General features: G+C 38.9%; 1 protein-coding gene and 1 long non-coding RNA gene across 9 annotated transcripts in view; one reads left to right on the top strand and one right to left on the bottom strand.

The window, feature by feature from the left end:
• The window catches only part of ST6GALNAC3 (ST6 N-acetylgalactosaminide alpha-2,6-sialyltransferase 3), a 235,656-nt gene that overhangs the window by 185,311 nt on the left and 27,486 nt on the right, over nt 1-22,859 (top strand). Inside the window, exon 4 of one of the 8 annotated variants that reach the window (XM_064428595.1) lies at nt 16,607-16,649. The exons of 6 other annotated variants lie outside the window; for them this stretch is intronic. In XM_064428595.1, coding sequence (XP_064284665.1) covers nt 16,607-16,634 — 28 coding nt within the window. In that variant the 3' untranslated portion in view covers nt 16,635-16,649. Of the gene's footprint in view, nt 1-58; nt 1,005-16,606; nt 16,650-22,859 lie in introns of those variants that run through there. One more of the 8 variants, XM_064428590.1, reaches the window with a different exon arrangement.
• On the bottom strand, nt 457-21,023 carry LOC135305186 (uncharacterized). Its single transcript, XR_010366458.1, has 3 exons — nt 20,898-21,023; nt 2,576-2,741; nt 457-586 (listed from the first exon to the last, which is right to left on the bottom strand). It is a non-coding gene; the product is annotated as an uncharacterized LOC135305186 (long non-coding RNA).

Here is a 22,859-nt window from a genome sequence, read left to right as displayed (position 1 = left end):
CCTGCAGAAGTATTCCAGACTCTGAATGAATTTGACTGTGAATGTTTATTTCCCTTAGTGCTGTTATAGATCACTGCGTTCCTGTACTGAAGAGTCTCCAGTTAGAGGAATGTCTGTGTTTGGTGCAGCCCTACTTGTTAGACCCTTGATGCACAGCTGAGAGCGAAGCATCAGCATTAAATCTCCACAATGAAAATATATTTTGGCACATTAGCACACATATGGTGGGGATTTTTTTAACCTACACTACTGTATGTAACTTTGCAGCTTAATTAATCAATTAGGATTAGTGCATTTGTAATCAAGTCCAAGAGTGATTGATGCATGCCATATTAATTGCAACATTCACATGAAGCATGTCATATACACAGTCATTTTACAGCTGGATTTCACATTGGGTTGCTCATAAGCACTTAATGGCAGGAATATTTTAGACTCGCAATCAGGGAAATTGTATTGCACAATATGCTTTATATGTTGTACACCCTGCTTAGATAATAACTCCTCCATCACTGATGTATCCTCTTGCTCCTCCCTCCTGGTTCGATCGTTGGCAAAGTAGTCCATTTTCAAAGGCTTTTCTTTGCTGTGGAACAAGAGGTATAATTAAATTGTATCCCAGTAGTGAAGGTTTCTAATGATGATGAGCCAAAACTAATTGTATTGATTTGTTTATTACTGGCTTAGGAAGCTCATCAAACAAATGGACTGAAACTATTTCCATATTCTTATCTGTTTGGTAAATGAGAAACAAATAACACTTCCATATGTCTGTTGTGTGGTGTCACAGCATTAATACTAATTCTTGAAGATAGACTCAAGCACAGGAAGGGAGGTTATCCCTGGTGCAATTTTCTACAGCTAAGAAATGCCACTTTTTCCACATTTGTGTTCTGATGAGCAAAATGAGGACATTTTCTTTCTTTTTCAATATGGATGTTGTAACTGCCAGAAGTAGGGAGTAACAGGCTATGCCCAGAAAGCAGAAAGATTGGGGCAAAAGAAAGGAAACTGGTTTTATGTTCATGTCTCCCTTTGTTCTGCACATTTATTTCTTGGCTTCTGTGTTAAACAAAGCTGGATGAATAATGTGAACTAAAAATGTCTATGAATATTTATTTTAATTTTAAAATTAATTCACTTCACACTCTCACATTAACTCTGCAAACAGTCAAGCAATCACATCTGGTATAAACATTTGCAGAAAGTAAATTTTGCTATTTAATAAAAGAGTTTTTGTGGAAGAAGAGTTTTGATTTTGAATGTGCAAAAATGTGTTACTGCTCACACAGACAAAAGTGTGGGCCAGACAGAAGTTTCTCTGTCCTCTGTAAAAAAATCACTTCTGTTGCATAAGGATTTTTAAATGTTGGGCTTTTTATTATTAGATATTTGTGGTCAATTCTTAAAGCAACAGTTTATCCAAGTTCCTTTAGACAGTTGCTGATCTAAAACCATTGAAGCCACCAGTAGTCATTCATTGGCTTGAGTGTGTTTTGGATCAGTGTCCTCGTGGATGCAGTTGCGAGTAACCAGAGCAAGGAAAAAAAAGACGAAGTTAATTGTATAAATTGTTATTTTAATTGAGTTTGGGGAACGGATTGTATTGAGGCTGTGAGAATGTGGATTCCTCCACAGTGAAATGTTGACTTGGGCTATGTTTTGCTCTTAGAGTAATACAAGTAAAGTGGCGGCCACCCCAATCAATTTAGAGCCTGAATCTGCTTTCCTGTGGAAGCAAAAGCAAGTGTTTTATTCTTAGAAGCTGCATAACACTAGATAAAATTGCTATTTATACATTTAGAACCATCTCATTCCTTTTCTGAAATCCAGCTTCCTCTTGCACTCAGCTGTGTGTTTTCAATTACAAATGTTTGCCACATCTCACATCTCTTAGATGCTGTAGCAGATGACACATTGTGGCAACTTTTGTTCAGCTAGCAGGTTTTGGTCCAAAGAGGATTCAGTGAAGTTGGAGGGTGAATTACCCTTACATCCCTTGAGAGGCTGATCCTGTCAGCCTGGCAGAGCATTGCTCGAACTGCTGCACTGCATATTATGTGCAGACTGCGGATAAGTTAATAACACTAGAAGCAGAGCTAGAGGAAGAGGGAATTATACACCACAGTTATTAAACTTTGACCTTTATGATGCTTTAAAATCATAAAACACTTTAAAATAGGTACAGGATAGCACTTCTGTTGGGCAAACTGCCTCTCAGTACATGGCACAGCATTTATTTCAGCACCTCTCTTCATATTCCAGTTTCCATACATAGCAGTTACAGACTGGTAGTGCTGCCTTTCTTCTGGTTATGTTTTCTGTGAAGATCTGCTGTTAGAGACAGAATCTGCTGTGCTGTGATGTGAAGCATCACATGCTGCCTGTTCTGCCTCTCGTGCTCTCATGGCACAGCTGTGGTGCTTCACAGCCTTCAGCATTAACCTCCAGCCCTGGAGCTGCTGAAAGGGGACCCAGCTGAGGCACCTGCTTTTTTTGTCAGCCACAACCTTGTGGAATAAGCATAAACAGAATGAGGACATTCAAAATACTACTTAGGAAATCCCATTAGGACCTTGACTTTCTTGCTTTTTCTGTATTAATTGAAGAGAAAGCCTCTTTCCACTGCTATTGGAGTTCTTTTCAGAGTCATATCCGAGAGAGGGGATCGGACACAGAGGGTTACTTAGGGGCTCTGAGTTGCCTTGTGAAGCTGACTCTCTTCAGTGGCTGTAGAAAACCTGGGGAAAAAAGTGTCTCAATTAAGTTGTGTGAATATTCTCTCTCCCCATGCTGTGCCTTGTGCTATAATTATAAGGCAGCTTTTATTCCCTGTATGTTGCACTGATAGGCAAGGGAAGAAACACAGGTATCAGGAAGCATAAAAAAAAAATCAAACTAAATCTGTGACTTAAGCTTGCCTCCTAACAAATAGCTCAAATTTTTTTCAGTTAGGATTTAGATTTGGCTCATTTTAAAGATCCAAGACCCTTTGCAAAATGTGAATGTTTACTGGTTCAGGTTTCATAATTTGCTATCTTTCCTCATCTATGCAGGCTTACTGGCCCTGCGTGCCAGAGTTCACCACCAGCCTTGAAAGTTTGCATTTACAGAGGTAAAAATGGTGCTTTTTTGTGGCAACAAAGACAGTATTTTTTTCCCCTAAGCTGTCGGAAAACCTGCCCATACATTTGTGTGCAAACCATTATTTCGTTTAATATTTACAAAACTTATGGAAGTTTTTGCATTTAAAATGGAAGGTGAATCAGAGGTCTTAAGAGCACTAATGAGCCAGTCCTGAAGGAGCTATTTCTGTATGTCATGTCATTTGGCTGAAGTTTGAGTTCAAGAAAAACAATCTCTCAGCTCTTTAGTATTCAGACATTTGCATGTGCCCTCCAGTTTCTAAGTTTTGCTCCAAAAGTCAGTTCTGTGGCTAACTCCACACTTTAACAATACAAACTCAGACAATTCCATTTTTTCTTTCACCTTGCCAGAATGAAAATATAAATGATAAGATTGGTCCCACAGATATAAAGAGTATGCATTGAGCACCTGAGTTTTAAAGCAATAGGGGAAGCGCTCAGCAGCAGCCAGCACTTGCCAGGTCAGATTTTCTGCTCTCATTTAAAAAGATCCAGTGGCATTTCATTGCAGAGGTAGTAGAAGAGCATAAAGCAAAAACTTCAAACCCTTGAGTAACACATTTTTGTTTTTTGCTTTCACTGTTTTTTATGCCTTTTCATTGCTTTCATGTTGCACAGATGTGAGCATCGGAGTGCAAAGCATTGTCAGAAGTACGTGTGGCTATTCACTGTGCCCACTGTACCTCAGAACAGAAGAAAGGTTCTAGCAATGTCTCCTTGTAATACAGAGGAGCGAAAGAAAGAGAAGTTTGTCACCTGTCAAGGTTGTGTAGTGGTAATGACCCTCTCTGTGGTTCACTGGAGAGCAGCAGATATTTCAGGGAGAGGCTATCCTGCAGAGCAGACATCCCCGTGGGTAAGATATCAGCTTCTTTTGGTGCTTATTCCACACACATTCTGGGAAGAAAAACCTTGGAGATGGGCTTTACTATCAGCAGAGGCTGACAGGGCTCCCATTAGGTGAGGGACGCTTTTACCTCCTGTTGCACTAAGAGCAAAGTAAACAATCTCCTGAATGCTTTTGAAAATCCTTTCTTTTGATGCTGGGATGTTTGTAAATATGCAAACAAAGAGGGATGAAAGAGGACCAGAAGTGTCAAGGGATTTTATTCATGAAGCTATTGACAAATACCTTTTGCTCTGTTTACTCACCTCTTCCCTTAAGGAGAAAGCAGATAATGCCAAGGATTTTTAGGAAACCAGCTGAAATTATTTTATAGAACCAAAGCCCAGAATTTTGTTTTTTTTAAAAATTTCACTAAGATTGATATGCTGGACATGGCATAGTGAAGGAGACATGAAAAAACAAGAGAGAGAAAAAAACCTTGAAGGGGTTCTGAAGGCCAATTAGAGATGGCAGACAGCGTTTTCAGATTTAGATAGGTCTGAAAATTAAAGCACTTCAAGTTCATGGAAACCTGTGAAATGAAGGAATCTAAAGCCATTATTTTTCCATTCTTTCTATAATAAAAATGAATCTTTGACTGGGCATATTATAGCTACTGTCAGTAGGAACAATTCAAATTCCTGTACCCTGCAGATAAAGGACCCCAAATTGCCTCTTCCTAGATATATCCTCATGGACAGCTCAGAAGCTGGATGGCCTTTGTGAGGCTCTCAGGTGCAGTTTGCACAGTCACAGCTGCTGTACCAAGACCAGCAGTGTTTCAGCATGCTTGAGTGCACATTCCCAGGGAGAGCACAGCGACTCTTGGTGCAGACAGTAGTGAGGTGCTTGAGGACGGGTCTGGTTTGGAGGTGACCTGTCCTTTTGCAAACCCAGGAGGATTTGCTTGCTTTCAGAGCTCTCTGTGCAAAACTGAAACCTCACTTGCCTAGTGAATCAGCCAGTGATAATCCTTTCCCCACGTAGCTTTCACTGATTTTTTCTGAGAGAGGGAGAATACTCATGCTTTACCTCCCTGTCACAGAGGAGAAATCTTGGCCTCAAATCTCAGCCACCTGTCTCTTTTCCTCTTTATTCTTGCTCAGCCTTCTCCTGACGACTGCCCAGTTTTGCTGTTGTAGTTTGAATAATTCAGGTGGAATGAACTGTGAGTTGAAACAAGTGGACAGTGTTCCACCACTTGTCCACTTAAGTTATTCACAAACTGAAATAGGACCTTTGCTCTTTATCTTAAATGGATGGAGTGTTCCAGGTCGAGTTATGACTGTGTAGTATAGTAAGCAGCTGTGTTCAGTTTTAAATAATCAGGCATGAAATACATTAGCAAACATTCCTTACTGTATAACTGAACATGTATTCTTTCATTTTAAGTTCTATTTTGGCCTGACACTAATGAGTCATGTCACTGCGTTAGATTGCACAAGGTTTTTCTTAACCTTTTTTTTTAATGCTTCTTCATTGCACTTCATATGATTGGCTGCTCCTATTAATTCCACCTGCAGTCCCAGTTACCAAGTTCATGTTAAGCCAAGGTACATATTTGAGTGTCATAGACTCAATGTCTCATTTTCTAAAAATCTTAACTTCCCCCAAACTTCCATCAATAGCAACTTTGAAATCCATTTGCAATGTAAATGACTCCAAGTATCCTGCTGTGTTCCAGAACGCTTCCTTCTTATTTAATTGCCATAGACACTTTAGTTACTAATTAAGCTTTATTGTTTATGATGTTGCATTTCATTAATAGTTGTGATAAAAATTGCATGTTCCAGCAGATACTTTGCCTGTTAGTGCCACTAGTGGGGTAGAATTCAGAATTGATGGGAAAGAGTTAATCTCAGAGATTTCAGGGTAGTGATTTTATAATCACATAGTGAAACAGCCTCACAAACTCAGTCTTGAAAAAAGAGGGTTCATGTTTGAGTCTCATGTCCAGAGTCTTTCACTTCTCATATGATGGAATGGCTTAAAGGTTCTTTAATTGTAATGAAGAATACTAAAAATGTCATCACAGTAATTTACAGAAGTGCTTCAGATTACATACACATATCTGTGTTTATGTGTATTTGAATGACAAAGTGAATGGTTAGGAAGATTTGGAACATAGAACTAAGAGTTTTTTAGGTTCAGGAGCTACAAAACTCAAAACCTGTAATTTAAGATACTAAGGAAAACCTAAGGCTGAAACTTTAGCTCTAGGTACAGAGAGGGAATGAGAAGTGTCTTAGATGGAGGGCAGCCAAGAAGTCACTGAACAGATGATATAACTCAGTTCTGTGATGAGAAAGGTGCTGTAATTTCTGAATAGATGAGTTTTTCATCTCCCAGTCTCATGGGTTCAGGAAAGGATAATTTACATCCAGAAGCTCTGAAGTCACTCATGGGACCTCCCTGTCCCCACCATTCCACTTCCCTCCACCAAAGCAGTGCAGCCCATCAGCTTTAGTTCTACCACCGGTACTCCTGAAATAGCAGCTGGCATGTGCTGGATCACCCAGAGAAAGTGGTGCATTGCAGTATCTGGTATCTCACAGTACAGAAATCCACATTGATCCAAGTTACTTTTCACAGCACAGCATGATTACACCAGGATCTTGTCCCAGTGAAGCTGTGTCTGCTTCCCTGTGCTGAACAGAGGCCTGCTGCCTTCTCAGAGTCCTGCACAAAACCCCTCAGGAATGAGAGCAATGAGAGTCTCGCTGGTGCTTCCCTGGAAGATGGAGCACAGGCAGAGGCTTCCCTGGACAACCCACCCTCAGTGTTGAATGCAATTACAATTCTCTCATTTCCAAAACTCAGCTGCATCTGCTTTTGGCTATACAAGCTTGCCAGTCTCAGACATTATTTCTTAATGGAAGCTGAGGCTTTCTTGCAAACAGGTAGAGTGCTCCGATTACCTGCCTGGCCCAAGCAAAGGTAAAAACCTTTCAGTGAGACAACTGATACTGTAATCTCATCCACACGCTGTTGCTCCACACCTCAAGTACTTGCTCACTAGTGGCACATTCAGCACCATTAGCAAGATGCTGAACAATTGCCACAGTCTTAACAAGAAGTTGCTTTTTCTGGATCCAGAGTAATTCTTCCAGGCTGAAGCTGTGTTGAGCTGGCCCTGTGAGCAGAGCAGCCCCGTGCTGGATGCTGCCAGTCTGCAGGATGTAGAGTACAGGATTTGTTTTGTAGCTGAGCAATAGCTGTCTTTCACCCCCCCCCCCATCTCTCCTTTCAGCTCCTAGGGAAACTTTGGTCTCCTAATGACTTGCCAGACTGTGTGATTAAGAATTATTTCTTTTGTGCCGTAGCAGAAAGAGATTTCAAATAGATGTGATGATGGCATTGCATTCAGCATGTAAAGATCATTGAATATAAATGTGAAACAGAATGTACTTCTGTCTCACAGAAAATTGCACTTAGAACTTGTTGCCTACTTCACTGCTTTTGTAATAATGCTTCAACCTCAGACCCTGGATCTCAATATAAATATGTTGGCGTCTCACACAAAGGAATCAGAGAACAGCTATTATCTCCCAAAAGCTGAGAAATTCTGGAGGGTGCATTAAGCCATGATGGGATCCTTCCACCTGTGCCTCCCAGAAAGTCACAAAACATACTGTTTTGAAAGTACTAATTTTTAAAGAACACTTTATAACATGATTATGTCATGCTGGTTTTTGCGCATGCTGGCAAGGACACAGATCTGCTGGAAGAGGAAAAGATGGAGAACTAGGAAGAGAACAAATGCTGGGTTAGAAGTTCTGGCTTTAGCATAGCCCAGAAGAGTTATTAAGTGTCACCACAAATTCATAATTACTTTTTATTTGTCGGCCATTGTGTGAAAAACACAATGAAAATAAAACTAAGATTTACACATTTTGGTACCAAGAGTTAGATGTTCACTCCAGAGTTTGACAGTGATGAAATTTCCCAAGGTGCACCAGCCATTTCTGTTCCCATAACTGCATGTTTTCCTTGTAAAAAATCTTCCACTTAAATAGCTTTAGTTTGAATTAATTCTGAGGTACAGCAACTTCACTAGTAGCTGCTGGGTAGTTATTACTTTAGAAGGTCAGGCCGTTTGGATAGACATTTCTTGAATTGTTTTATTACTGCATAGACAGGAGACGTGGAACTTGTTTGCACTTCACTCCTCTAGCTAAAGTTAAATGTATTTTGTATTGCAATGCTTTGTTCTACACAGGTGTATCCTTAATTCAGAAAAGCAGAAGAACATTGAGTATTAATCAGCCACGTCAGTTTTCTGAATATAGCATTATTCTTATAGGTCATATTTGCATTAAACTCAAAATAGTGAATAACAGAGATTAATACTGTTTTACTGAAAAAAGAATAAATCAGAATTCAAACCTCATTTTAAAACTGAAATGTAAGGATAAAAAAATGGCCAATCACACAGCCTGTAGAGTTCTGCTTTGGAAATTATATTTATTAGTTTGCAGTGAGATTGAATTTTGGGCTATCAATAATTGCCATAAAATGGAATTCTGGCCCTCTTTTTTTTTGTTCCAGCACATCCTCATCACTACTAGAAAGACACTTTCTGGAATATGAACTGGCCTGACTATAGCTCTTCTCTTTCTGCTGGGAACTAAGTGTTCTACATCACTCTTTATATTCTACAAAGTTAGGGTGCTGGGCAGTTTGCCTTGTCAAGACTGCAATGTCACTCTGAAGTAATTTGCTGTGCTTGGCTTTGTAGATTTCATCAGCTTCCTAATGAAAATTTAAGGGCGAAAAAAACTCCAAATCTTTTTTTCTGTCTTAATCCGGACTCTCTTGTGGCTAGCACAGGATGTGTTTTAAAGACACTGGGACCATATATTATACACAGATTTTATGAAGTTATTTTTTAGTGTAAAAAGATACAACAACATAGCTGAAACAGAGGAGGTTTAAGCTGAGATAGCTGCATGTGGTTGTCCTTATCCATGAATGCACCTAAAACATGAATATGTGCTCTGCACCACCTTGAGCTAAGGCAGCTTCCCAGTCTGAAATCCTGTTCTCATCAATTCAAATCCCTGTGCAATGCACAAGCTAGTTCCAGCTTCTCACACCAGCCATCCTCTGCCACATCCCCTTGCTTGAAGTCACACTTCCAGCCTATTCCAAGATTTCCAGAAGGTCCTGTGGGATATGGGTTGTCCTGAATGCAGTTTCTCTCTTTAGGAGACAAAGTGCCTCGTCTCCATCATGCCACAAGATCCCAGTGCCCAGGGTGCCCTGGTGCCCCCAAAGGCAGTTCCGTGGGGTCACAGCCGAGCCATTGGACTCACAGCAAAACCAGAGTTGGGTTTAGACAGTGTGAGAAGTGTGCAGTGATACCCAGTAACCTCCTGAATGCAAATGTGTGACATTTCCATTTTTGCCATTTTCGGGGGAAGCAGCAGCCGGGTCATTGTAATGAATTGGTAAACATCACACTGTATTACATCTGAAATTCATTTCCCAGAGCTCAGGAGAGGGGTATTAATGCAATGCTCCCCACTGTGGGGTTTGCTTTGTGATATTGGTTCAATGCTATGTTCTAAAATACTCGTATCCCAGCCATACCATACCACGGAGTTATTAGCCTAAATCTGTGAAGACAAAAGAGATGAGGAAGAAAGCTAATTTCAGTTTTGGTTTTCAATTCTTATGCACTGTAACAGAATGTGAATAACCTCATTACTATACAAATTTTGTGTGTCACATAATGACCTCTATACTGAGGACCAAAGTTTGCATAATTGAGGAGAGACTCACCTACAGCAGTGCTTGAATTCATTAGCATATGGCTGAAATAATGCTAAGAAAATAGCATTTGATGTCACCTGTTTAAAATGAAGCACTAGGTGTTTTCTTTCCTTTTGGACTTCTTAAAGGTATATGCTTATGATGGGGAATAAAACCTGTCCTACCGAATCTGGCAAATAATGAGAGATGGTTCTGTAACTCACTGGGTCTTTACATAACAAACAGAAAAGGGCTGTTCTTGCATAGCTTGGCAGTTTCTTGCAAAGATCAGTGAAGTACATGTTACCTAATAGGTTTATTTTTGTAGGCAACGTATTAATATATTTATCTTGACTTTTGAGTGTTCATCGTTCATGCTAAGTTCTCTGTGGTAATTAAAATATACCATAAATGATGTCCACTGTAATTAAGAAATCCACTGTAATTATCTGTTGATCTTTTGCACCTATTAAATAACTACTGGGATGTTTCGAAGCTGAGTTATTTTTGTATTCCTTGAGATAAACCTACTGCAAAATGTTGGTAATTCACTTAATATTGTAGCATGGATCCACTTTGGAATGTTTCATGACTCCTGTCTTTTCTCACTATAATGTTATGGCAATTCTATTGACTATCATTCTGTTAAAAATCACATTTATGAATGGCACCTGAATCCTGCCAGCTGATGACAGCATCCTAGGGTATGCAGTTATTGAGGATCACTTTGCAGGCAGCTATTCCTTTCATCGTGCTCTTTGTCTTTACCATGACTGCAGACAGAAATTTTACATGAATTGAGGGAATTCAAAACCTGAGTTGGAAAAAAGGAACAACTCTTATCTGAAACCTGCAGGTGGTTAAACCTACTTCAGTGCAGCTGCTCAGAATGAGAGTTGTGAGCCCAATGGTAATAAGCACAAACATACAAAAACAATCTGAAAAATGGCAAAATAGTTCTGCTTGCTTTCATTGAAGGTATGAGTATCAATATATGAATATTTGTAATGTAGCCTTGGAACAAATGCACCAGGCCTTGCTTACCACAACGTTTCCCAAACGTTTCCCTTTCCACAAGTATTAATTCTAGCTAATACACAGGCTCCCTGCCAGATTTTTTAATATTACCAACTCTGTGGTTGTATAAGAAGTATGAGGATGCAATTTGTTGTAGTGTTTTATTGGAAATTGAGGTGAGCCCAAGTAGAATTACATAGGTGTCAGGGTTAATTTTCTTACTCTTTATGGAAAAAACATTACATCAGTTTCCTGCAAACTTGAATTTCCAGTGATAGTAATATCTTGCAGCCATGGTTGTGTGTAATGTAGCAGTGTTAAATTCTTGTCTTCAGAGATTTATGCAAGTCGTTATTTAAAAATAGAGATCTAGGAGTCACAGCTAGCTAATTAATCTCTACCAAGGAAAGCTAAGTGCTTGGCCTTTCAGGCATCCTGTGATGGCTGAGTAAGCTTGAAATCCCATAAAATTCTCACTTCTATGTTGTTTGTTTTTTTCTTTTTTTTCACTGTTGTTTTTTGAGTTTTTTGTGATATAAAAATTAAATGCTGAACCAATCAGCTTATTGCAGACACAGTTTTCAAATATTTGCATGGATCTAGTACAGAACTTGGCATGAATTGGAAATAATCAGTGTACTGCTCTCCACTATGGACTGAAAATTTGTCAAGCATAAGCCTGTCAGGAATGTAACCAGCCAAGTATTGCTTTCAGATTGTATATGATATTAATTTACCACTACAATAATTCAGCCTTCTTACCTTCTTATTGTTTTTTCTTTTGGTCTTGTCAGGATGTTTCTTGACATCTATTGTCAAATTGGAGTTAATTTTAACAGCCCTATGGCCAAACCTGAAAGTTGACCAATTGTTAAAATAATAATAATTTTTTAAAAAAGTCAATATTGTAGTAATTCATACTATCAGTAAATAGAAAAGGTAAAGCCACATAACCATAATAGCTTGATTGGAAAAAGTAATTTTCTCATAACCACTGTTAGAGTGAATAGCAGTAGTCCCCAATTCCCTGTAAACAGAAGTAGGAAGTAATCACATGGCTCCAGTCCAACCAGCAGAATCTTATTGGTTCAAGATAATCCTTTGTAGGTTAATAAGCAACTAATTATTTTTACAGTCATAACAGCATGCACGGGAATACTTCAATCTTCATTTGGCTGTAGCCTGAATGACATGGAGTTTCTGGCAGACCAGATTGGAGAAATGCAGTTCACAGGAATGACTGGATGTCATGATCTCCCTCACAGCCTCTTTATTCTGACAAGCACATTATTATCCATTATTTGCTTAGTTATTAGTAACTCTAGTGAAGAATGAAGTTAATTATGTTCTTTAAGATGTATGTATCTATAAATTGATGTTATCCGTTTCTGTGGAGGCAAGAATTACAGACTTTAACAAAAGATTGTGTATCAAATTTTGAATATCTGTGCTAAGATTTGAATTTCTGCAAAAGGTGTAGGAAGGTTTAGATCTAATTGTAATCACATAAAGAAAGTAGGTATGAAAAGGAGGTTCATGTCAGGCCAGAATTCCCTTCAGTGAGAGCAGGTGCCCGTCCCACACAGGGCAGTGGAGCTTGTGCTAAGGAGCTGAAATGAGACTTAGCAAAGCACATGAGGCTTGTGTACAGTGATGAATCTGTGTCTAAATGTCCCTGATATTATGATACTTTTTGAGCCTCTTTTCTTCTATATATTTACATAAAGAAAGTCTCCTCTTTAGCCTCTTTCTTTGCCCATCAGTACTGGTGTAACCAGTAATATCCTGACTTATTTTACATATTTGAGTACCTTTACCTTCCAGGTGAAGGTAATTACATTTGCTGGCTTCCATTCCCACAACTGTTTGGAAATACAGTATTCCTGGATCAGTAGGCAAGAAACAACAAACATCTCACACCAGTCAGCCTCCATGATGCAGAAAAGATAAATGGTGATGCCCTTAATCAGTTTTATGTCTAGCAAACTCAAGTGGCAACCCCTCAATAGTTGCTAATTTTTATTCCTTTATCTGAGCAGCGTGTCTTGTTTATCTCACTCCTTGTCAGTCTTCCAGTGTAAGATTCAGATGTTGTTATCTTAGTCAATTAAAATGATTCTAATTATATAAATGGCTTGTTCTGACCCAGAACTGTGTGAAGACTTTTCTCTTCTACCCATGCTGTATCACTGAGAAGTGTTAAGTGCAAATTACAAGCAACTTCCTCACTGAAAGATGATTTTGGTCAAGTAATTAGATGCATATGTTTTTTCCTTCATTAATGCTCAGTCTTAATAATTTTTGTGAAGTGTGGTCCATAGGGCTTCTTTCCTGTATTTGAAATAAAAACTATTGAGTTCTTTTTTTTTTTTTGTTTCTGTCAACAAGATTTGCCATTTTATCCAGAGCAGGGTTTTTAACGTTCTATTTCTTTGTGTAAAATGAAAGGAAGAAAGTTGGTAAAGGTATCGATGGTCCTGTAAGGTAGAAGTGAGAATAGTTCTTGTTCTTGCAGAGTCCATTTATGAGTATTTGTAGACATTGTGCTAATTACAGTGAGGACTTATCTGTCTGTAGGGAGGAATGAACGGATGCAGGTGTGAATGATGTCCTGTATCTGCCTATGGTGGTTTTAGTCCTTTGTGTCAAAGTTGATGGAAGAAGACTGCTTAAGTCATATAGGAATTGGATTTGCCTGTCTCTGCAACCCAAGGAAAACAACTCAAACTGTGCTTGTAGACTGTTCTACATTAGTATTTAGGAAGGTTTCATTCCCTCAACAATTCACATACCTTAATGACATCTTTACAATCTTCTTTTCAACTTGTCTCCTATGGGAAATTCCACGTGAACATGGAATATGGGCTAATGCTGATATCTAGGCTTATTTAATGAATTAAACTGTAATAACACATTTTCTAAAAAAACAACCTGTGGAGGCAGCTGGGGTGCTTATCTTTTCTAAAGCACTAGAGGAGTACTGAAATGCTGCTGGCTGCCCAACATAGGCAGGTATATTGCCTTTTTTAATAGCAAATCATATTTCTGCCTTTCTATGAAATTTAGCTTTTATCTGTTATAGCTAGTCCTTCTGGTGAAAACTCAGTCCAGAGTGGCCTCATAGGAAGACATTTATCTCAGTAATTATGACTAAGGAGACTGACCTACACTATGTACAATCCTTACATTCTTCTCATTTATTTCACTCTTTGCTTCTGACCATTTATGACAAAACATACGTAGCCTAATGTAAGCAAATCTGAGCCAAAAAGAGCCAGAAATTACTAAATATAGTAACCAAAAAATCCTTTACCAAGGAGTAAATATGTGCCTAAATGTTGTTTAAATTCATAAAATAAATCATTATGTCCTGATCTGCTAGTTTTAAATTATCTTGTGGAATTAAAACTTTTAAATTAATCTTGAGTGGGAGAGATGCTGCAATTCCCAGAACTTTTGCCTGCCAGTGAATACGGACAGTTTAGCCTGACCTCTGGTTACATTTGTGTACTTTTTATTTGTGAAAAATGCAGGGAGGAGTGATGCAAAACTCTCAGGAGTTCACTCCATGATTAACCGTGACGTAATTGACAGAGGAAAACAGCAACAATTCATGCAACCAGTAATTAATCTCTAGCTTTATGGCCTCATTTGCCAACTGTCTCCATATTTGACAGCGAAAGTGACTTGCAGAATGTTTAATTTCCACAGTGACAGCTAAGGTATGAAATCAGATAAACATCTTCTGTGCCTTCTGCTTGCAAAAAGAGTAGCCAATTAAGTGTGCTTGCTTAGTCCTTGCAAATATTTGCCATAGGATTGACATAGGAAATGGAACATTTTCCCTGTCTGGGCAGGAGCCCCACCTCACTGCTCCCCTCTGCTGCGTGTGTTCAGGAGCCTTCTCAGTGTCTTGGATATTAACCATGCAGGTATTTTAGTCTTCTCCTTTTTCTTCTTTTACTCTGTGTGTAAAAGGGCCAAATTACATGAGATTCTGACCATCTCCCAGCAGCAACTGCACGCCCTAGCAGGACATGGGCAGTTTGACATATCCCAGGAGACAATTTCCACCTCCTGGGACTGGTAAAACAAGTAACTCAGCTGCAGTGAATTTTCTCCATATTGCAATGGGAAATATTTTTATTTTCCTGGTTTTTGTGAGCACTCAAACTTGCCTATCTGACCCACACCAGATACTGCTGACCTATAGGAGAAAATTTCTCCCCTCTGCTCTGCCCTGACCATTTGAGATTCTGTGCACGTTCTGCATTCTCTGGACAAGTCAAACAATCTGCAGACAGACAACTGCAGCCCAGAAAGAAGAGGGAAATTTTACCATAAAAGGAGAAATTAAATTAGTGTCCTGCTCACCTGCATTTGATTTTTAAAGTAAATACATTTGATATGTTTCCTGTTTAGTACTATTGAAAGGGCAGTTTCCTGACACCACTCATATAAAACAATCAGGAATGTAGACTCTGGCATCTCTGTATGTAACAGGACTGTGATTGTCAGAATCTTCTTTTTTATTATGTTGGGGTTGGTAAGGGAAAAAGATTTTTTTCTTTCTGTAAGCTTTAATGTGCTTTTGTTTTGAACTTGTCATTTGTATTTGCCTGTGAGCTTTGTTTTGATTTTTCTTGAAGATTTCTAGTGAAAATAATTGTTTGCAACAGGAAGATTCATGTGAACTGACTTCCATTTTAAACATCAGTTCCTGTGAAATGAAAGGGGATTGCAGTGTGGATGTGGGCAAAGAGGACTGATGTGTCCATACAATGCACTTCTGTTCCAATAGTAAATATATTTTCATCCTTAATAAAGAGAGAGTAGAAGCCATTGTACTCTGTTAGGGTTTTGTTGATGGCTGCTCCCCAGAATACTGAAAAGATGCTATCAATACTCTTGACACTCTGCTTAATCAAGATGTGACCCTCCAATGCAACCAGACAGCGTGCTTGTTTCAGAGCTGGAACAGTGCTACAGTTAAGGGAGACGTGGTTGTTGTTATTTTTGGTTGCAGGACTTTTTATAATTTCATTAAAATTTAATCAGTGCCATTAAATAATATTTAATGCCACTAAAGTGCTGTTGGATACAAAAAGGAAATCAATCAACTTGTACCCCGAGTGGCCATCATCTGTGGAACTGCATAGGTACCTCAGGGTGCAGGGCTGCACCTGGCACAGCAGACAAAATCAGATCAATAATGGTATGTTTAGTTCAGTTTTTAAAATTGCTCTTGCTTGGAATGTGCCAATGGGCACCTTCAATATGAGATATGTGGGCTTAGAACAAGAAGTTTTCAAGAGCACCCTTAATGTTTGCAACTTGCTAAGTATTTTTGCTCCTTAGGTGCTGCACATCAAAAGCCAAAATTGTAAGAATGGAGGTTCCCCTGGGCAAACTGGAAAGATATGTCAAATATACAGCATGATCCTAGCCTGGTGGTGGAATTAGTCAGGCCAGCTCCTTGATGTGCTCTCCAGCTTGAGCAGTAGGTCATCACTGCTGTCTGTGTGCACAGATACGCTGGTACGGGCTTCCTGAGAAACTGTGTGGCAGTTGAGGCAGGTGTGGAACTAAACCACACTCTGGCCTCTGTTACAGCCAGTCCCCAGTGGGTTAATGGAGTAGAATAGCTTCCTCTGAAGGATTTAGGATGATCCCATTAACTGCAGTGGATATTTGTTCACATTCCCTACCTGTGGGGGCAGGGGGAAAAGGGATTTCAATCAGTAGCCGGTAGCAAAGGAGAGTAGCAAAGAGACTCTGCTGACTGTCAGTAATGTCTTTATAGGACTGGGGAAAACGGAGCAATTCTGTAAAATTTCACAGAGTCCTGACCAGAGACTTATGTCTTCCTTCAGAAAGTCCATGTGAGGTGAGTTTTCACATAAACTCAAACTATTGCAAACACTCCCGCTGGGTCTGGCCAGAATGCATTTGACGATTCCTTGCAGCTGTTTAATTCCAACATAATTGCCTTTGAGATTTCCTTCCTGATTTTTCTGTGTAAGCTGCACTAAGCTATGTAGATAAGCAGCAATCTATACATTCTGTGTATAGGAGTAAATCCAAGACTATAACACAGATGGACAGAAGCGAGCAAAAGACTCAGTTCTTGTAATTTAAAATACATTGCAATGTGAATCCCACTGAGTTGAAATATCTAATTTCCAAGAATTTCCTGGGGCAGGAAGCATGAAGCTGCTTTATTCCACACTAGTCACATCAGTCTACAAATTAAAAACTAATGAAACATGTTTAAAACAATTACACACACCTTTTCTGAGTTCTTCACACAATAAATTTGTGTAAGCCATCCAATGACTAGCAAGCAATTCTTGCTGACAAATATGATAATAGTTAAAATTGGTGCTACATAACTGTGCTGAAAATGTGCTTTTCCCCTCTGATCACACAAAGATGGCTTGATCAACCTTCTGTCATCTATAGGTGGCAGATGGAAGGAATTATTAAGTCTGTCCCTTTTGGATGTTGTTCCCCTTGATATTGAAGCCTGCCTTACTCTATTTGCACTCAAACACCTTGCCATACCAACAGTACTAATTCCAATTGTGTTTTTTTTCAAATTGATCATAAATTCTAAATAATATATCAAAATGTTTTTGCCAGGGCCTTTGAGCACTCATCCTCTTGGAGCAGAGCCATGGACTTTACAAACCATTGCATTAAACATTTGGTCCCTGACAGGCAGGTGTGGGAGCTGTTGAATACGATCTGGAAAAACTAAGAGGGAAGGGTGGAAGGAGGAGGAGAGGGATTCACCAGCCAGAAAGAGAAGGATTGTATTAGTGAGGGGGAAGAATTGACTACCCCACATCCCCAGCTCAACCATACCTAATCTGCAAACTCCTCTAAGGAAAAGCAAGATGTTCTCTGTGTGCAGCTGAAAGAGCTGTTCAGACCATGCAGTATGAGCATGTTGCTCTGTTTTGTGAGTTTAGCTCCTCGCACCATCTTCATCCCAGCATGAGAGAAGTCTGTAAGCTCAGTGCAATCGTATCATAATTTGGATCTCTACAGGAGGCTGAACTCGCATCACCAGAATGCATCAAGCCAATGCATGTGTCAATGCACGGTTACACATACACAGCGCGGTCACAGGCCCATGGTGACAGTTTTCAAAGGAATATATTGACAGAGTGCCAGGATATTTTTTAAGCAGATCCAGAAGGAAAAAGAGTATTACAATGAGGAAGGAAACCCAGCAGAATGCTGACACCCAAGTACATTACTTAGTGTGCAGTTGCATTAATGAACCATTACTTCAAATCCCAGGTTTGCCAATAGTGTCACTGTTCGTTTATCAAGGCAGAATCATCATGGATGTGAACAGAATGCCTGTATAATAGATAACTTCTCAATCCTCCCATACCATACATTTCCTTGAGCCCATTACAAAAGATTTATTTTTAAATTGGATTTTTTTTTTCAGCTGGGCAGAATGAGACTGTTTGTTCAACAAATGGTGTTAAAATCCCCAAGGCTCTGACTTACTTCAGTAACGACCAAGACTACTGCTTGAGCCAGCTGATGCTCTTTTAATGAGCACTGCTTGTCAGAGGATCATATCTGCAAGTTGCTGTATAAAATAGCTGTTTTCCATGAGTTCATAAAGCAGGCTCTTGTTTGAAATGGATGAAGTGTTGTACCAGTCTCTGCAGCACAAAACAGGCACTTGTTTGAACTGAAAGGGAAAAAATCCTAACCCAAAGTATTTGACAGGGTTTTTTCTTCTTTTTTAAAAAATTGTTTTCCCTGTCTATGACAGACAGCTTTGTGTTTGTACACAACAAGCTCAATTGGTTCAAGACAAAAAATGCTGAAATACGAGCTTCAAAATGAGTTTCAGCTTTGGCCTGATTGAATTAATATAAGCATGACAGGTTGCTTATTTAGCAAAGTGGGTGGACAGTAAAATTAAGCCTTTTCCTGTGACAAGACATTGCAAAAAACTCTCTTGCTGTCCCTTATAAGGTTTTTCAACGCAAATAAAAAAGAGACTCCTAGATAAATCAAAATGACAAGTTCAAAATATGTGAGCCCTTTTTTAAAGAGATATCATCTCTATAACAAGCCCAAGCTCATTAATGTTGCATTTGACAAGCACAACCACTTCGTGGTTTTGTTCAGTCCGTGGACCTGATCATACCATGTAACTACTGCACTGCTACTGCTACCGCTGGATTCAAAGCTAGGATCACAAAGTTAAAGAACAGCATTTAGAAGCTCTGCCATCAACCTGTTCTTTTTAATATATGTGTTATTTATGGCTGCAGGTTAGGTTATACCCTTGAATATCACATTTCTCACCAGAAACAGCAATGAGTAATTGGGTACTGCAGGGTTTAATGTGCAATACTGAGTCATTTTGATTAGACCCATATTTTATCACTCATGCTATTAACATCAAAGATTTTTAAACTACAATACTCCATACACTTGGTATTAGTGTGAATTAACATGCTCAAGTACCTTGAGTTTTCTTTGTCTTGTGCATATCAAATCCACCTGGGTCACTGGTAAAATTCAGCTTGTACTTGTGTACAAACTAGCTCTGTCCTATGAAAATGAACCACTGAAGTTAATTCAGATTTGTTCAGGGCCTTGAACAATGTAAGTAATGAATCTTTCAGACAGTTAATTCGAGCTGAACAAAAATAGAATCCACTTAAATGTTATAAGTGCTTGGATTGAATCTTATCAGCCTTGATAGGTCTGACGATCCAAGCCTCAGAGGATGAGATCTGCAAATCCCAGCTTTGATCTCAGCAGAGAGAGAGAGAGGTGATGACTTGGTCTCTGTTTATTCAATGAAATTACTGCCCTAGCGTACTTTCTGATCAGAAACATAAATATGTAATTCTATTTTGCTCTAAAAAGGAATTTTTTACATTACATAAACCTTTCTCCATTTTGCAGATCTTGGATCCAGGCTGATAAAATCATGAATCAGGAATAATAATGATTTCCTGCACAGAAAAATGTGTATGTTAGAGATGTTGGTTGAATGTTTCACCTCTATTAACCTCTCTTCCAAACCAGCAGAGAAGTGGGAATATTTACTTATCATACAAATTCAAACTAAGATGCTTTTCCTGTGAGCAGAAATGCTCACCAACTTTGTTTGCAAGGGTAAAGTCTTCTGTGGTTTGCTGCATATGTTGCTCTCACTCAAGTTTTTCAAATTCTGTGATTCTGTGAAATTACTTGGCATTCTTAATATCGGGAATAGTAAGAAGTAGTCTCACTGGTATTTAATTTTTAGCTTCAAACCTGGTTAAACTTCTATTCCTGTCCATCTGTCTCAAGTTGTCACAGATTTTCCAATACTAACTAAGCTGCTGTGTTATGATTCAGGGTCTGTATGTGATATTTAGCATGCTGGGTCTCTTTGCTGTTCCAGGCTACACAGAAAGCAGCCTCTGGCATATTAAATGCCTGTTTCACCTGAAGTAAAAATGGGAGAGCATTTCAAAAGATAAGTTTTCCTTTGTCACATTTCTTGCTTGTACTGTAGATTATCAGAGCCTTTCCCCCCTCACATGTAAGCAAAGACAGATATAGAGAAAAATGAGTTCTTTGAACCACAGGAAGATTTTTCTTTGCTGTTCTAGTAATATCTGACTGAAATAAAAAGGAAAAATTCTGAATAAATTACTACAGGCATCTTAAAACCAGTAAAATTATTTTTTAAACAGAGCTTTTGCTTAAAAAATGGGATCTGAAAATGTGTGTAATGGAGCCAGACTCATAGAGGAAAATTACGATTTCTATGTCTAGCACCTGTCAGGTTTCTTCAAGAGTCTAAAATGCATGTATTACCACAGATAATACTCCCAAATAGACCAATCAAAGCCTAATTTTCAGAGGTAAATTTTAGAATCCTTTTGAAGTCCAAATTTAAAACATGATCATATGTTATCCATCAGACGTCACGACCAACTAGGTATGTTAGCAACAAATGTAGCATTGTAGTGATAAGAAATATGAGAGAAACTATCTTCCACCATTGAACAAAGAATGATAACAGCATCAGAAATTGTACTAGTCCTAAAACTTACCTCTGTGCTCCAGTGGTTTCACACCAAGCATTTGGAGATGATTCTCACAGTCTTGCAGTAGGGATTCTGCTGAAACCTGTGCTGAGATGGGGAGCAGTGCTCAGAGCAGGTAACAACCATATTGTCCTATACATCATGATTAATCCAGGACAAAGAACAGATGGCAGGAGAAGGAGATGGATCCCATGAATATGCAGTGGGTGGCAATTGTAGCTGGTCCAAGCTTTGAGACCTGAGAGAATAGTATTGGTAAATAGTAACAAATGTGAAGGGATTGTTTCCTGCATGTTACAAGTTACAGGAAGACAGAATGGAGTTGTCAGCTACCTGACAACTAATTTTTATACTTGAGGGTTTTTTTTTATGGCAGCTTTTATTCTGTGATTTGTTGTTTCATTTGTTTGTTTGCTGCCAGGCATTCGCTGTGAGATTTCAGGATTCCCAGTTTATGAAGAGATGGCTTTGTGCAGGGAAAGCCTGGGAGACCAGGAGAAGATGAATTCTCAACTAGCAGTGAATGTTTAAGCCCCGAATTTCAGGAAAATGAACATAAGCAAATACATTTAACTTTCCTTTGAGTTTTGTCCCACAAAGTTAATTGTTTTATGTTGATTTGTATTGATGATTCCTTTTCCACACTGCAGTTACTGTGTCAGGAGGAGGAATGCTTTGAAAGGTAAACAGGAGAGGAAAATACTCCAAAAGAAGTTGGACTGTTGGTCTCCTGAGACACCCAGTGTATAGATTTCGTTGGCTTGTGAAATGCACATCAGTCACACCTCCATTTAGATCAAGTCTGGCTCGTTTCTGAGACTTAGTGTCATAGGCAGCCACTAATACCCCTGCAGTGGAGAGGTGACATGTTTCAGGGGAGATGCCAAGGTGTAAGCATGGATTAGTTCAAGTGACCTTTTCTTGGCACATGACTTAGAAGGTGGAAAATGGCTCAGCAAATCCCATGGGAATACATCTAGGTTTTTATTCCTTTGCCCCTACAAATTAATTAATTAATTGCTGGTTTTCATCCTTTTAATTGCTGTAACACGAATTTTTTATTCCAGAAGAAACCAGAACGGTAATGATGTACAGTTTCATGAATAGATTTTTTTCTTACTGTTTTCTTAGGAGAGTTTATCTCTGTACCTAATGCATATTTTAGAGCATAATAGTTACATACTTCTAGAATGTTTTTACTTCTCTTTGCAGGAAAAGAAAATGAGTTCAGACTTTCTCACAGGAAAGCGATAAAATAATTTCTGCTTCACACTAAAGAAATATTTGCAATATTTACACTTGCACTGTTTTTCTTCTAAATAATTTCTGTCCCTTGCTAGAATTTAGAAAAGGAGCATCAGTACTTTTTTTTCTTTCAGCAAGATACTGTTACTTCAGGTGAGGCTCATGCTCAATATTGGGTGCCATGTAGGTTAAATTTAGGATATAAATTCTGTAATGAAAACTGGTTATTTTCTTTTGCCTTCACAGCTGATCACTTGCCCTTTCTAGACCACTTTATTTAAATTTTTGAAGATCTACTCAAACTTCTTTGAAAAGAACATTTGTAAAATATGGAGAAGAAATTGCAGAATCCTTGGGAACACTAGGCCAATTTATTGACAGGAAGTTTGCACCATTTTGGGAGATGGGGTTGAACAATATCCATCTCTTTTCTGTTTCATGTTTGTAGGAGCCTGGATCCTTTGAAAAGGCAATCATATTTTTTTTGGCTGTTTTGTAGTACAGTTGCACTCATTACAGGGAGGAATATGCAGGGCTGGCTGGGAAAACAAACCTTTGTGAAAATTTGAGCCAGTGAAGGATGGCACTCTGGGAAATCAGCTTCCCCATATTTCAAACCTGTGTTCAGTGAAAGGACAGTCGGCACAGCAAAAGAGGATTTACTGGGGTTTAATCCTGTTTGAAATTCTGTACTTTGAAAAGTTCTCTATGCATTCAGGCTAG

The sequence above is a fragment of the Passer domesticus genome, chromosome 7 (genome assembly GCF_036417665.1).
Source record: "Passer domesticus isolate bPasDom1 chromosome 7, bPasDom1.hap1, whole genome shotgun sequence".
In the NCBI taxonomy this organism is placed as follows: Eukaryota; Metazoa; Chordata; class Aves; order Passeriformes; family Passeridae; genus Passer; species Passer domesticus.
The sequence above is the reverse complement of the archived record's forward strand: the minus strand, read 5'-3'. Positions and strand labels throughout refer to the sequence as shown.